The sequence below is a fragment of the Trypanosoma brucei genome, chromosome 9 (assembly GCF_000002445.2).
Source record: "Trypanosoma brucei brucei TREU927 chromosome 9, whole genome shotgun sequence".
In the NCBI taxonomy this organism is placed as follows: domain Eukaryota; phylum Euglenozoa; class Kinetoplastea; order Trypanosomatida; family Trypanosomatidae; genus Trypanosoma; species Trypanosoma brucei.
The window spans coordinates 167,195-181,010 of NC_007282.1; the positions used below are offsets into that span (position 1 = coordinate 167,195).

The following is a 13,816-nucleotide window of genomic DNA, read 5'->3' on the forward strand; positions in this document are numbered from 1 at the left end:
AATTGGGCTGACTTTCAGCTTTCCGATGCATATTTGTAGCGACACGAAGAGCACCGTATGCTCCGCTCATCAACGATAACTGGAGTCACAATCGATATTCCTTTATCCCTGTGTGACTAACCGAAAGTGCTTGTCGTCGCCACCAGTGCTACACTTGGTAGTTTTTTTTCCGTAACATCGGGCCCCTGCGCATGAAGTTAACTCTCCCAACAATTCTGTTAAGAAGCTACAGCGTATGCGTTGTAGTGAACATGCCATTGTATTCCTCTCATTTCCTGGGAGAGTTGAACATGTCGTTGTTCCGCAGCTTCGTATTCCATTGCCTGTCTTTTCACCGGTATCACACATTCCTTTAACGTTGTTGACGTATCTTGGGGGCACCGTACTGCCGTGTATCAGCTCCTGCTGTATCGCTAGGAATTCTTCTGACCTCGATGTGAAACCACCGCCCCTGTATTTCACTGCGCAACTGCGTGTAGTTGTGCCGGCATCTGCACCTATTTTTCCGTTAGTGCCGCATTGTTGTGCTTCGCATTGAACCAACATACCCATTTGACTTTGTTGCGCTGTGAGCACAAGCAACGATTCAGAGCAGTGTTTTGGTCCACTATGTATTACGGGGCCTACCCTTTTTCGCACAAAGTAAATGTACAAATTATACATTTATTTGAGTCTTCTGCATGATTATCAGTAGCATCAATTTCATAAGAAAGATTCACAGATTTGACTAGCGTGTGCCACCAGTATAATCTGAAGTAATTCCACAAGCAATTTTAGGCGCAATGCCGCACATCGTACAAATTGATGATTCTGCAAAGATATCACTGATTTCTCTTCTTCTCCGTCTCTCTGTGTTCACCTCCTCGTGTGGTCCATAGTGGCATTTAGCAGTATCATATGTATCTCTCTTCTAATTTGTGCACGGTCAACTGATATTATTATATGTATAGCATTTTGGAGAGTCGCTCAGGCAGTAGTTTAGGTGCCACCACCAGTTGTGTTCCGGATTTCATATTACTAGGTGATTTGTTACTGTAAATACCATGAATCAGCTGAGAGTTCCAGACACAATACGACACGCTCTACCTTGCATCCTTGCTGTGACTCTTGCTCTTTTCTTTTCGCCTCATAGAACCACATCTCAATTTTGCATATGACAGTGTGAGGTACAAGCACAAAGTGGTATGCTTGAAGTGGATTTTTGCTTGTCGCCCACTAATGTTGGTAGCTCACTGAGGGATGTGGTAGTCATGCGCTTGCAACATTTCCCACGTCCATTATGTGTCGTCGGAATCCCTTCCACAGTAACACGATAACAGGGAATACCTCAAGGTTCCTATCCTCTCCTCCATTCGGTTGCCACCAAACCCTAAAATCAGGAATATCCTTGAGGAAGTATCCCATTCAGAATGCGTCCTTTATTATCTCCATAATAAGTTGTATTCGCTTTTGTAGTGAGACCTGTTTATGGATAAAATTTCCAGAAGCGCCTAGTTGTTGTTGTTGTTTTCGCTCCGTCGTGGAACAGTGCGAAGTTGTACGGTGGCACCTGCGAAAGCGATCAGTTATTCGTGTCCGCTGGTTCGTTGATGATTGTGTCGCCACAGAAACCTTACAATTTCATACTATCTCTCTTTATCCCGATTGCTACAAACCACTCTCTTCTGACTGTCATTCAGATAAACTCGGCGCAACACATCACTTTTTTTTGTGTACAAAATCGCGCTTCGACAACATTTTTGTCCACCATATGTGTTACGGGATCATCGCGTATTTGATACCCAGCATTATTCCCACTTGCAAAGTCGCGAATGGTCTTCTGGTATTAGCTCAACTGGCCCTTACAACTTTCCCTTTCATACTGTTTCACGTTGTCAATGGCTTTCCGTTCCATCCACATAACTGTCATCACAGCTGCTAATGAGCAACGTGCAAAGAAACCTATGTACCTTTGATGTTAGGCTGCACAAAATCAATTCTATGTTGTCTGTGGCAAAAGATATTAATGCATCGCAGTATATTTCCTCAATCGAGCTTGATGTTTCCCCTACGTTCCTCTGGGATTAGCCACGCACGGTTTTTCACCCTTTATATCTTTTGGAAAGATGTGGATTGGGAAAATAATTCGCAAGCTTATGCATCACCACCCCTCCCTGGATTTCCTCCATATGCCTAGGATACTATCCAGAATTCCGTGGTGGATTTTGCTGTTGCTATTCTGTATGGAATGTGTTCTTCCTTAGGAGATAATCCGCACCTGATATTTTTGACCTCAAAACATCGACAACTGTCATAAACCTTCACGCTACGCTCTGTTTGTACCTTTCTCTGGTCGCACAATCACCAAGCCTGATAACATCAGTTTCATCCGTTGCGGGATGCTTTAGTCATTTCAGCCTCAGCATCCTTCAAGAGACGCTTCACTTCCACACATAGCAACTTGTATCTCAGAAGTTTCTGTAATGCTACCAACTTCGCCGTGGCTGAATTATCCTCAGTAAAAGCTAACATCCTTAAGTATTCACCAACTAGGTCATCAGGGTACAGAATCACATTTCGCATTACACTACGCCAATATGGCCCCCTTTCAGGGAATATATATACAGGGCAGCACTGTATAAAATGCAGGTGAGAGTCGAGAGCCCGTACACAAATGTCCCACAAAATGTATTCACCACACTCCTTCTACTCCCTTAATATTTAGAAGTCCCAAATGTTCATATTTTTCTGCAGCTGCTGAGGTCATGCCGTACATCCTACCACACAGATATTTCACACCTCTGTGCACAGAATGAAGTTTTCTAGGAATTTCCAACCACCGTTATTAACTTACTTCATGTGTAAAATAATAATAATAATAGAAACCAGACAGAACAAAAAGTAAGATCCTATTTGTCAACGGTAACTTCATTGACAAACCCAACTCCTCAACGGGAAACCGAGAACAGGAAGCCACAAAGCATATGGCGCATATGATTTTCACCTCTCAGTTAAAATGAGGTGGATTGCATGACTTACACACCTTCTAAGAGCACACCCTCCGAGTGACCCGATTATAAGAAAAGAGACACTATGACGGTTGAAAACAGTTTTTCATAAACCTTCACTCCATCCGTGAGGATAAATGCGCAAACAATGATAACGATGGCAATACTAGTGAAAACAATGATGGAGCATTAGGATCATGGGGAAAAACATGTACTTTTACATTAAGGAACCTTAATAAATAAAAAAAAAATACAAATGTTCCCTACACAGAGGTATAGGGGGTGTTCGCCAACTTCGCAACACTGGTCAAAAAGTATTTAAATGTATCGACCATTAGTGCAGTCAGTTGAATAAGAAGTAACATGTAATATATAAAAATATATACAAAACCTACAGACTCGAATGTCTCATCGTTATTCGCCCACTGAAAGTGATGTTAATTTCATGTTGAACAAAATGATGGAGACCGATACCGCAAATGCACCTCGTCCAAAACATATAACGCATACCAGTTGAATGGAAGATACAATTTGTGTGCCCACATAATCTGCTTCATGCCATCACGTCAACACAACCAGGTGTCCGAATACTCCACAAATGTCTTCACCATTTGCAAAACTTAGCATTGCTTCACATTGGCTTACACATAGCAGCATCCACCAAACAACTAGTGCAAGCAACATGTGATGGTCGGAACACTATGCACTGCAACTGCGAGAGGCCTTCATTTTTAGAAGCAAACATAAATTCAGTGAATCAGATTGGTAACATTGTCCGACGGATTCGATTGTGAGCTGCACCGGGTTGGAAAGCAACCAAAACAGATATCAGAATACCAGCGGTGGTGCATTCCGGTTTCGATGACAATTACAGGCGAAACAATCTCTACATTTCACCTCATGGGCGACAAACCGCAGCAAAAAAGCAAACCAAACACACGGCAATGTGCACATAAACAATTTACCAAAAGAACAGATAGGACGGCGAGTACTTGCTCTCAATGGCACATCACTAATCAGTTACCTTTGGGGTAGGTTGAGTACGTGTCAAACGATAAACACGCGTTGGCGCTAGTGAGAATAAGAATATCTTTTCATTGCATCAAAATATAAATCGTAACCGCATTCGCCTCCGTTTGAAATTTAAAAAAGAGAGTTTAAAAAAACATTCACGCCAAGGTGTATGCTACTAATCATCATTTTTAAGCTTAACCGCGAAGTGCCAACATATATAGAAGGCAACTCGCCATAAACTTGCAACCCACTGCCTCAATAACGGCACCAAAACTTACTTGGTGGGATTAAACCTGCAAGAGCGGGCAAATTTTTGGGGTTGAACATAAGAACACAGAAACGCATAAGGGTTAATTGAAATATCACCCAACTTGTGATAACTCAACACAGAATGGGCGTAAAGATTGACTTCTAAAGTTAAGAAAGATTACGTAATTCAAAATAGAAAATCATAAAATGATTCACGACGCAGCCCGCGCATGTGCACAACACAATGGACCACCACAATATATTCACCTCAGCCAGAGCCCACCTCTGTGCCATATCAAAAGTGTTCCATACAGCAAAAAAAAAAAGAAAAACATAATGTCAACCGCGTCTGTGTGGCTTGCCTATCTCCCACATTATGCATGTCAGATTGCTTTTACATGCATAAAGAAGGGTAAGAGTTGGCATTACGTTTTTTTTCAAACTGTTGTCCCCTACTCTGATTTTGTTTTTCACGTTGATTCAAAACCTCATGAAGGCTAAGATTTCCACTTGATACAGAACCCCGGTATTACAAGGTCGTATGAAAAACGACCAAGCAAACAAACGCGTCTCGCCCTTGATGTTCACTGTAAATCAGTGTGATGGAAGTTTTACAAAGTTTGGGCCGCCTGTTGGAGTTGTGAAATTGTTATGACGCTCAAAGGAGGCGTGACCGACGGCGAGGAGGTCATCGATGCGGTAGAGCTAAACGACATTTACTACCGGCTCCCAGAGAGCTCACCCTCAACTCTCTGTCAAACTGATGTACAGATCATATGGATCATAGAACAGATTCGGATGCCTTCATGATAAAAATTGCGTGCACCGTTATACGACGGCGCCCATAGCTGTTCAAATCACTTCGACGGTACTTTCTTTCCTTGAAATAATCAGACATAGAGAGGTGGGTGCTATTTCTTTTGCCTTTTTGAGGTAGCTTTTCTCTGCTCCGCGGAAGTGTGGTAAGCGAATAAATGTATTCCTACTTCACGAGCACACATACGCACCACAGTGTTCATACCACTACTGTTGGTTGGTCGTATAAGCCCTATTTTTTAACCATGCGGTCACAAACCCATCACAGTTATGCGATGTGAAGATTTCATGTATTTGAGGTTTGGGGTTTCTAATACTCCCTGTATATGCAGTATCTTTCTGTAATCATAAATATGAATATCCGCATGCTGATTTTCATCACGCAAACAGTTATATGCAACATTCCTGTGTTCAAATAACCTTGTGCCGAGGCGATACGATTAACACGTACCACTATGCACACATCTCCAATCGCCCATGAGCAGGTGCAAGAAAAGAAATTTAGAGCATTAAGATAGTTAAAGATAACTTGCTCTCATTGCTTCCAAATCCTTCCCGGAGAAGGAATTGTGGTACGGAAACGTACAGATCTGACAAGTAGTACTCATCTGAGCAACAGAATCCTACCTGGTATTGCAACTGTGGGGGTCATCGCAACTATAAGCCAAAACAACACACCGGAAATTCAGTGAAACAACAACCTATACAGTTTCCAAAACAACGGGTTCCATACATCGCAAGAGGCAAACTGTTGGCACACAACCACCTTCACATGGGTACTTATAACTTCAAACAACGCACCTGAATACCGCACTGCATCACCAATGTCTAGTTTTTAGTGCAGCAAAAACCAAGAGAATTTGCGTGCCATGTGCCTGTCAGTTTGCAGTGAAATGTCGAAGCCCGATTTTTCCGCGAAGCTTATGCACGTGCAAGCCTTAACCCGCGTCTGGTGCCTGTCAAAACTTTCGAATCTTAGCTAGGATGTCAAGAAAAAAACATTCGCCGCTCCTTCTCGACTTCAGGCGATGCCTCAGGTAAATAGACATCACCAGTCGTCAACGCGCTCCGCCGCAACAATGCAACTCTCTTTCCTCCCGAAGTAGAAGCGGATGGAGTTTAAGGAAAATACGCCTCCCGTCCGATATGGCCAAGAACCAGTTAACGCTCTAAAATGAATGTTTGCAGAGTGTCGACGCTCGTTTGGCACAGCACGGGGCCGTCGGAGACCCGAAAGTAACGGAAACTTTGAAAGGCACGACTGCCACACTTGCGCCCGCAAGCGGCAACCGACCCTCAGTGACCTCTGGATGCTTTGGACAACCCCTGACGCAAGCACAGAAGCGTTGGGGGCGAGTGGATGAGAACAAGGGCCCATTGGCCGTTAGAATAAATGCGTACTCACACTAACGTAACCAGGGCTTCTGCGTACCTGAGAGTTAAGGTTGAAAGCCTGGCATCGCACTTGTAGCTTGAGGGTGGCTTTGCAGTTTCCATTGATAGGGTCCCAACCTGGCATATTAACTGAAAGTCCGTACCCTCTCCCACGCCACTACCGGCTTAAAAGGACGCGACGCTACCAACTCGAGAGCAGCGAAGACCTCCAACAGCATTCAAAAGACGGACAGCCTTCGGTGCGGCAGTACGAAGCAACATGGAAGGCTCCGCGCACTGTGAGTTCCGTGTTGCACGATCTTTCGGGGGAAAGGGAGTGGAACGGCTAAGTTTTCGGAAGCAGTGTGCTACGAAGCCTCGTCAGCATTTTTTTTTTTTTTGAAGAAGGAATCGATAAAGGAAGCGGACGAACCCAAGGGTGCCACTACACTTGCCGTTCGTGACGAGGATGTCCAAAAGGCTGCTGAAAACAAAGGCATCGCACTGCCTGCAAAAACAGAGGGCTGATCGCGACTGAAAATAGACACCGATGAAAACTTTGTAAAAAGGACGAGCGGTAGGGATTTCTTGAGATAGTTCGGCGAATGTAAACAGAGAAACCTAGGGTGCCGCTTGCTTTCTCTAGAGAAAAAAAAAAAACTTCCCTTCGAAGTTAGTTGCCGCACCGCGTCTATCGCCACCCTCGACTCGGGCTGCGCATGGGCGGACTCATGTCGAAGCACCTGCGGATTCGACACTTAAGGGATATGTAGAGAAAGGGATCCAAAACACACGGACGGGCCAGGCAGTGAACATTCCAGGAGCCGACGGCTGACCATTTTAACCGTTTGCACACCCTGAGTTAGCAGAAGTGGTTTGGGGAGCTTCCCGCCAACTGATGGGGGTGAGGCTTGGTTGTGAAAGCGGAAGGAGCTAAGCAAGATTGCTATGCGAAAGCTGACTTATCTTCGTAATCGATGAACTTCGTCTAGAGAAGACTGCTGAAAAATGCTTTCACTGAAGGAAAACTGCTTTTTCATTCCCTAGAGAAATCGACTAATAATGTCGAGTTGTATTAACTTGTCGCTGTGTCCGTTGGAACGTAGGAGCTCATGGCAAGAGATGTTGCCAGAAGGAAAGAACGCGGGCTGTGGCGACCCCGTGCGCAACAGTCATATTCCATCGCGTGGAAGTTTGCCGTTGGCTCTATTTTTGAGAAGGTGATACTGCTGATGGCACGCTGGCACGTGCCCAGGGACCGACAAATGAAAAACGGTGTCCCAGCAAGACGCCGTTGATCCCTGTGCTGTATGATGCCGTGGCCGGAGCAAAGCAGTGTTCCCCATGAGAGGAACGCTGCTGGCTCTTGGCTTCTCCCGATGAGACGGGGTACTGGACCCTGGCACCACGTTGAGGTGGCCGGCGCAACCAGGGTATTGATAAGGAGATGACTTTCTCCAAAATGAGAAAAGTAACTGTCCATGCCAGAGTGGCGTTGCCGGATTGTATGTCAGTACATTATTCTTGAGGGTGAAGGAGGGGGGCGTGAACGTATCATCTTCTGCTCAGGGCGTTTAGCGTGGATCCACGTCTAACACAACGAATATGTGGCTTCTTGTTGGAGGGGGAAAGTTGATCGAACGGGGATCTTAACGTAACTAACACTGCGAAGCTAACAGGCGTGACGTTCTAAGGACCATTGTAGGTCCTCGTTTCCATTCGTGATTGCAGGAAATGTATGGGAGAAGGGTCTGGATAGCAATCCCGGCCGTGAGAACCTGCGTTGTCTTACTTGTTTTTTTTTACAAAATTTTCCGTTCTCATTGAGATGTGCCCCACAATATGAAAGCTATCTGATAGAGAACCAAAGGGACTGGACAGTGGAAAGAAGTGGATCCAATAAGTTTTGAAGCCTAATATTCTGATAATGATGTGGAATACATACTATACCGACTGCTTTGCAACAATGATATTGTCACATCACAGAACTGCAGGACATATTACAAATGCGTTCCTTGACAAAAGAAAAAACGTTTGAAGTGAACCGACAAGTGCTCCATCCCCTTACGACGCAAGCAAAAACCGAAACATCAATAGGTGAGAGCCGTTGTCCACTGAAAATAACGAACGCGAGGATGCTAGCAAAGCAAACGTTGCTGTGTATATGGTGGTTGGAACTGTTCCTCAGAAAAAGTGTATCTATGCGGTAGCTGCAACACCAAAACCCAAGGTTTGAGCACCGGTGAAGAGACAGAAACGTAAGAGAGCACTGCGGCGGGAAACCGTTCGGTCATTAGCGAGAGAAAGTTATCCAATGAGGGTGGGCTGTCAACGAAGATTGCGTCGATGTACGTGCAGATTAAACAGTCCACCGAAAGGGGAAAATGTAACGGCGATTGATTTTGTGGACAGAGACAACGTTTGAGACCGTTGAGTAGTACGCCTCGGTTACACGCTTTTTATCTTACTTCAATTTCATATTAAAATGAAAATGAGAAGACTTTGAACCGTGTCTTATTTGTATTATTCTGAGCGGTGGTGGTTCAATAGCCTCCGCCTTTCCCCGTTCCCAGCTCATTCGAAACATTTTTCTGGAAAAAAAATCCCGGAATGCTGTAACACAGTGAAGCAAATGATACTTAAAATATTGTTATGATTGTATGTGTGTGATTACTGGGAGATGCTCTTATGCTTTCTTTGATATTACAACTTAAGTGATATGCGTGACTCGCATGGTGTAAGTCTGTGCTTCTCCACGTATTGAGCAGATTTCGGAGAATCTGTATATCGCCACCGATGGGCTTAAAATTCCTAAGCGTTTTGTGGAGGTGATGACAGGCGTGCATATCAAAATTTGTTTTTGCGAAACTCTTCTTTATGCCCTTGGTAATTTATTATGATACTTCTTGTAAGGTTCCGTATACACTTGAGTAGTGGCAGCTTGTGAAGTAAAACAATGCTTAAAATTGCAGCAGTCATTTTGTTGACGCTGAGGACGTGTACGCCCAGTGTCGTCTTCACACGACAACCAGACGTGCAGGTCACATATGGAGACGAAGGGCCGAGAGAGTACTTCGCTCCCACAGCAGAACAGTTGGCACGGGGAAAGATAACTCCAAAACACAAAACTCAGCCGATGGTGGGACCTTTGACCCATGGTAGTATACCCGATGAAAGGAGCGAAGGAGGTGAAAGTGAGAAAAAAAGTAGTGAAAAAGTCAGCCCTAAGGCAAGCGATGTTGAGAACGAGGATGGTACAGTGGTTGAAGTATTACACCAACCAGAGGCGAGTGGGGCACCTGTTGTTGCAGGTGAGGAAAGCACATATATAGCAGCACAAAAGTCAAAAAGAACAAAAAAACAATAGGGCGAGGACGATGAGGGTAAAGGAGGGAAGAACAAAGAAGATATTTCAGGAATGCAAGCAAAAAATCGTAACTACAGCCATGATGCACATCCTGCACCACGAGGTGCAGTCTCGGTGGTTGACCAAGGAAGCACACAAGGGGCGAAAACCGTGAGCAAACGATCAGTCGATGAGGGAGGAAAGGAGATTTCGCAGCAGCAAGTGTCGGGGCAGTATGAAAGCTACGTAGCGTTGCCACTGCGAAATGGAATGTCCGAACATGAAGTGAGTAGACCTTCAGAAGTGGCCTTGGACGATGTGGGTGAACCCTCGTCCTTAAGTGAAAGTGTACCGAGGAGAAACGGTGCGAGTCGCAAAAGGTGTGCGATATTACTCTCCACAGGATTAAGTGTGGTGTTCTCCTGAAAATCATTGCCTTGCGCTGATACATAGGCATACAACCATTGAATAAAGTGAAAGTTTGTCAAGGTGGAACTAAGGGTAAGAATAGGTGACTAAGTTGCTACTTTTTCCACCAAAGGGCATGTGTGTGTAGCTTTGTGCTGGCACATGATAAAAGGATCGAATAACTCCAATATAATTATAAATAGGTTACAGAAGTGGAGCGAGTGACTGGAAGAGGGGGAAAGTAAATTAATGTCCTTCATCGTATAAGCAAAAGGTTACCAGTATTTGAAGTGGCACAAATGCGAACCATAAAACAGTGAGTGTTCGTAAGAAAATTGGCCATGAGAAAAGTGAACTTAACCTCAATGCTACTGAGGAAATAGTGGGTGATTTATTTTTTAAGATATGTAACGGGAACTGGTTGTCACCCAGAGGGAAACGCACCATGAAGAAAATGGGTAAGGTCTCGAGGAAAGGTGTAGCGGCATCACCAACTTAAAATGTGATGGCAGCACAAATTTCCTCGACGACCAGATTTGAAATCGTATATGTGAATATTTAAGTATTTTTTAAACAGTGCTTGTTACGAGTAACAAATAAAGACATGAATGATTTAATCGAGCAACTAATGTGTGGGCGAATTGCAAAGGGTACAGTTATATAAAGATCCTTCTTTGAATAAGAAAATATTGCGAAGTCAGGCAATCCTTAAAAATAGATGAGGAACTGTTAAAGCGATGCTTTACGGCATACGATTAGTTATCTAAGGTAACCTACCAAAACGGGTACCCCTAGTGCGTGTACCTGCTGTGGTTGTTTTTTAAAGCTTGTCATTGCGGTCTATTTATCTACACGAAGAGTGCATACTTGCTGCAATCGGTACTAGAAGTAATTACTTTTTCAGCGCAAAAACAATGAAAAACAATAGTAATGCTACTGCAAAATGGGAGATTTTGGTAAATTTTGCACGAGCACTCGTTTGTTATCTCCATGTTAGTTGTGTGTTCGTGTATTTAAGCGAGGCTCGGCTGTAATAGGAACCAAGACTTGGATTTTGTTTTCTTTCTTGTAACTTTGAATCTTTTACTTTGAAGGTTGTACATTTTTTAAATGTCGTTGCGTTAATAGGAAGTTAAAGTATTTCGCTTACTCCAGTGGGAAATATCCGGCAGCTACACGGTTTAGATTGTGGTTTTTGGGGATGCTGAGACATAGACTGGAGTATAGTGAATGCTAAGCTGCCACATGGCCGCGTTTATTACCGTTCAATTTTTAGTCGTGTGTGGCGTTCGTCCGTTCCTCAAATTTGATAAGGGATACGCGTTGTTCTTCGGGCACGTGATTTCCAGCAACACGCAGATAAGGAAATAGTGAAACAGGCTGACTTTAGGTGGTGATTTTTTTTTCCATGAAAAAGAAGATTGACTTTCGTCAGTGAAGTTGTTATTAGACGCTATTGTTTTCCACCGAAAAAAAAAAGAACGGAGATATTTCTGCAGACTCCAAAGCGATGCGTACATGGGATTGCTATGATGACAGTAGTTGGCCGATGGCGGATGTATTGCGCATTACACTGTAAAGCAATGCCTGTTTTTTCCGCTTCAACACAGTTCTTCCGGAGGATATCATAGGTGGTTGGTTTTCCATTTCTCCATGAGTTACAGGTTGCTGCCATCACTTTGAAACTCCCAGATTCACGAGGGAAATGTCATTTTTGTATTGCACTTACATTCAAAGCCAATTGGGCAACGCTTTGAAGACAGTCAAGTGGCTTGTGGGAATATTTTCGCGTTGATGGTTCTTTAACGTATAGTGATTACGTTCCTAACGGTGATGGAATGAAAGCAAGATATGAATGTGTGTTCAATAATAATAATTATTATTATTATTAAATGCCAAGTTCTCTTACTTTCTGTATCAAACAGTGAGTCTGTTTTCTAATATCATTTTTTCAAATGCGTATCGAGGTTTAGGAGGCACAATGTTGCTTAAAACTCAACTCTCACGAAAATGACACAAATTAAGGGAAGCTTCTATCGCAGCCACCATTTCCATGTGTGCAACAGTAATTGAGTCATCGTAACAATTTTTTTTTGCGCGTGTGAAGTGTGAAATCCTCATGAGAACTCAAAATTTACCACAATAATACTCATTATGCAAGGTGCTTTGAGTGGGGAAGGCGGCGCAGACTCAAATATCCAAAACAATTTATTTTCCCATATGGCGGAGCGAACGGAAACTGTAGTGAAACATACACTGCAAAGCGAGAAAAGTATATCTCCGGGTGCCGACACTCTCCAACGATGTGAACACAACCCCCTTATTTACGAACAGGAGGCTTCAGTTTGTTTATTTGTTTGTTTGTTTTTGAATCCATTCCTCACATCAGCGTCCAACATTAAATACAGGGAATTCAGAACCTTTATCACGACCATTATTGTTGTGTCTTGTGAGATGATACATATTTTATGATAGGAACTTACTGGGCACCAGCAGTCAACAAAAGAAATACGAAAGAACACAACAGTGATAAACATATATTACCTTGAAGCTACATGTGTACGTTTGCACGGAATTAGCTCAGTGGTATTTTCGAACTCAGAGAATGACACGTGCGCTACAGCCAGATGAAATGAATAAAATACCAAATCTCGTGGATCAATTAATGTATTTGAAAACAATCTCATGCCGTGCATTCCTTGGAGGTATGAAAATAGATTCAATAACGCTAAGGTGTGACAGTGTTGAGGCATCTGTTAATCAACATGCGTTGAAAGTGGGGGAAATGTCAGTGAATACCTGAGGCAGCGCCAAAACTATTTTTTTTGTTTAATGGCCACAAAATGCTGCAGTGAAGCACTGTGGAAATATTTTCATTGGATAGAAAAATGTGTGAGGAAAGTTTATTAAATTTGTTTGAGATTTATAACTGTTCTACCTGAGTAACTGTGTGCGTGCTTTAGTACAGGAATCCCTTTGCGATAAAGCTTCTATCCCCTTTAAAAGGAAACGGTAAGAAGTTACATTAGTTAAAAAAGTAAAACAAATATTTTAATCAAGAACAATACTCAATATTTTGCTTCAGGACAAAAAAACACTTATTCTGGGAGAAAAGCGTCTGAGGGGACGTGAAGCAAGAGTTGATAATGTTTTCAGTTTATATGGCTCTGTATGCAATGCAAAGTGAAGTCACATTATAATGGACAACGAAGCTCAACTGCTCGGGGTGGAGTTTGTTGATGGAACGCGTAGTGGCAATATAATGTGGAAGGATGAAGAACTTAATCTTGTCCCTGAAATTGAGGAAGCTGTTGAGAAGAAACCAGAGCGCATGGAAGAAGTTGAAGCATTGGTTCTAACATCTCAAATGGGGTGATAATAAGCTAAGTTTACCAACGGAAGTAACAAAAACATATCCGTAGAGAAGAGCTCCGCGTATGGAATGTTGTAAGGAGTGGAATTGAGTTATGGCGTACACAGCGTGCTTTACAGAGATGTCTTTATTTTCCACGAGCATACGCTGCCATTGTTGACCCTGGGATTGGCAAATCTCAGAATTTTGGTTTTTTCATCCTCTACAAGTTATTGCATTGCGATGCGGAAGATTTGCCTATTGTTGCGT

At 43.2% G+C, this 13,816-nt stretch overlaps 5 protein-coding genes across 5 annotated transcripts, besides 4 other annotated features; 4 read left to right on the forward strand and 1 right to left on the reverse strand.

The window, feature by feature from the left end:
• Positions 1-102: 102 nt before the first annotated feature.
• On the reverse strand, positions 103-663 carry Tb09.142.0350 (hypothetical protein; the record flags this gene model as incomplete). The annotated part of the gene is made up of 1 exon (XM_798292.1): positions 103-663. The coding sequence occupies one exon, from the start codon at positions 661-663 to the stop codon at positions 103-105; it is 561 nt and encodes a 186-aa protein (XP_803385.1).
• Positions 664-1,279: 616 nt separating this feature from the next.
• Positions 1,280-1,921, forward strand: Tb09.142.0360 (hypothetical protein, conserved; the record flags this gene model as incomplete). The annotated part of the gene is made up of 1 exon (XM_798293.1): positions 1,280-1,921. One exon carries the CDS (start codon positions 1,280-1,282, stop codon positions 1,919-1,921), a length of 642 nt encoding a protein of 213 aa, XP_803386.1.
• Positions 1,922-3,219: 1,298 nt separating this feature from the next.
• Positions 3,220-3,240: a sequence feature (AT_rich).
• A 4,421-nt stretch (positions 3,241-7,661) lies between these two features.
• Positions 7,662-7,874: a repeat region.
• Positions 7,875-9,396: 1,522 nt separating this feature from the next.
• On the forward strand, positions 9,397-9,807 carry Tb09.142.0370 (hypothetical protein, conserved; the record flags this gene model as incomplete). The annotated part of the gene is made up of 1 exon (XM_798294.1): positions 9,397-9,807. The coding sequence occupies one exon, from the start codon at positions 9,397-9,399 to the stop codon at positions 9,805-9,807; it is 411 nt and encodes a 136-aa protein (XP_803387.1).
• Positions 9,808-9,858: 51 nt separating this feature from the next.
• Positions 9,859-10,212, forward strand: Tb09.142.0380 (hypothetical protein, conserved; the record flags this gene model as incomplete). Its single annotated transcript, XM_798295.1, has 1 exon — positions 9,859-10,212. The coding sequence occupies one exon, from the start codon at positions 9,859-9,861 to the stop codon at positions 10,210-10,212; it is 354 nt and encodes a 117-aa protein (XP_803388.1).
• Positions 10,213-12,059: 1,847 nt separating this feature from the next.
• Positions 12,060-12,088: a sequence feature (AT_rich).
• Positions 12,089-12,348: 260 nt separating this feature from the next.
• Positions 12,349-12,666, forward strand: Tb09.142.0390 (hypothetical protein, conserved; the record flags this gene model as incomplete). Its single annotated transcript, XM_798296.1, has 1 exon — positions 12,349-12,666. The coding sequence occupies one exon, from the start codon at positions 12,349-12,351 to the stop codon at positions 12,664-12,666; it is 318 nt and encodes a 105-aa protein (XP_803389.1).
• Positions 12,538-12,561: a microsatellite.
• Positions 12,667-13,816: the final 1,150 nt, after the last annotated feature.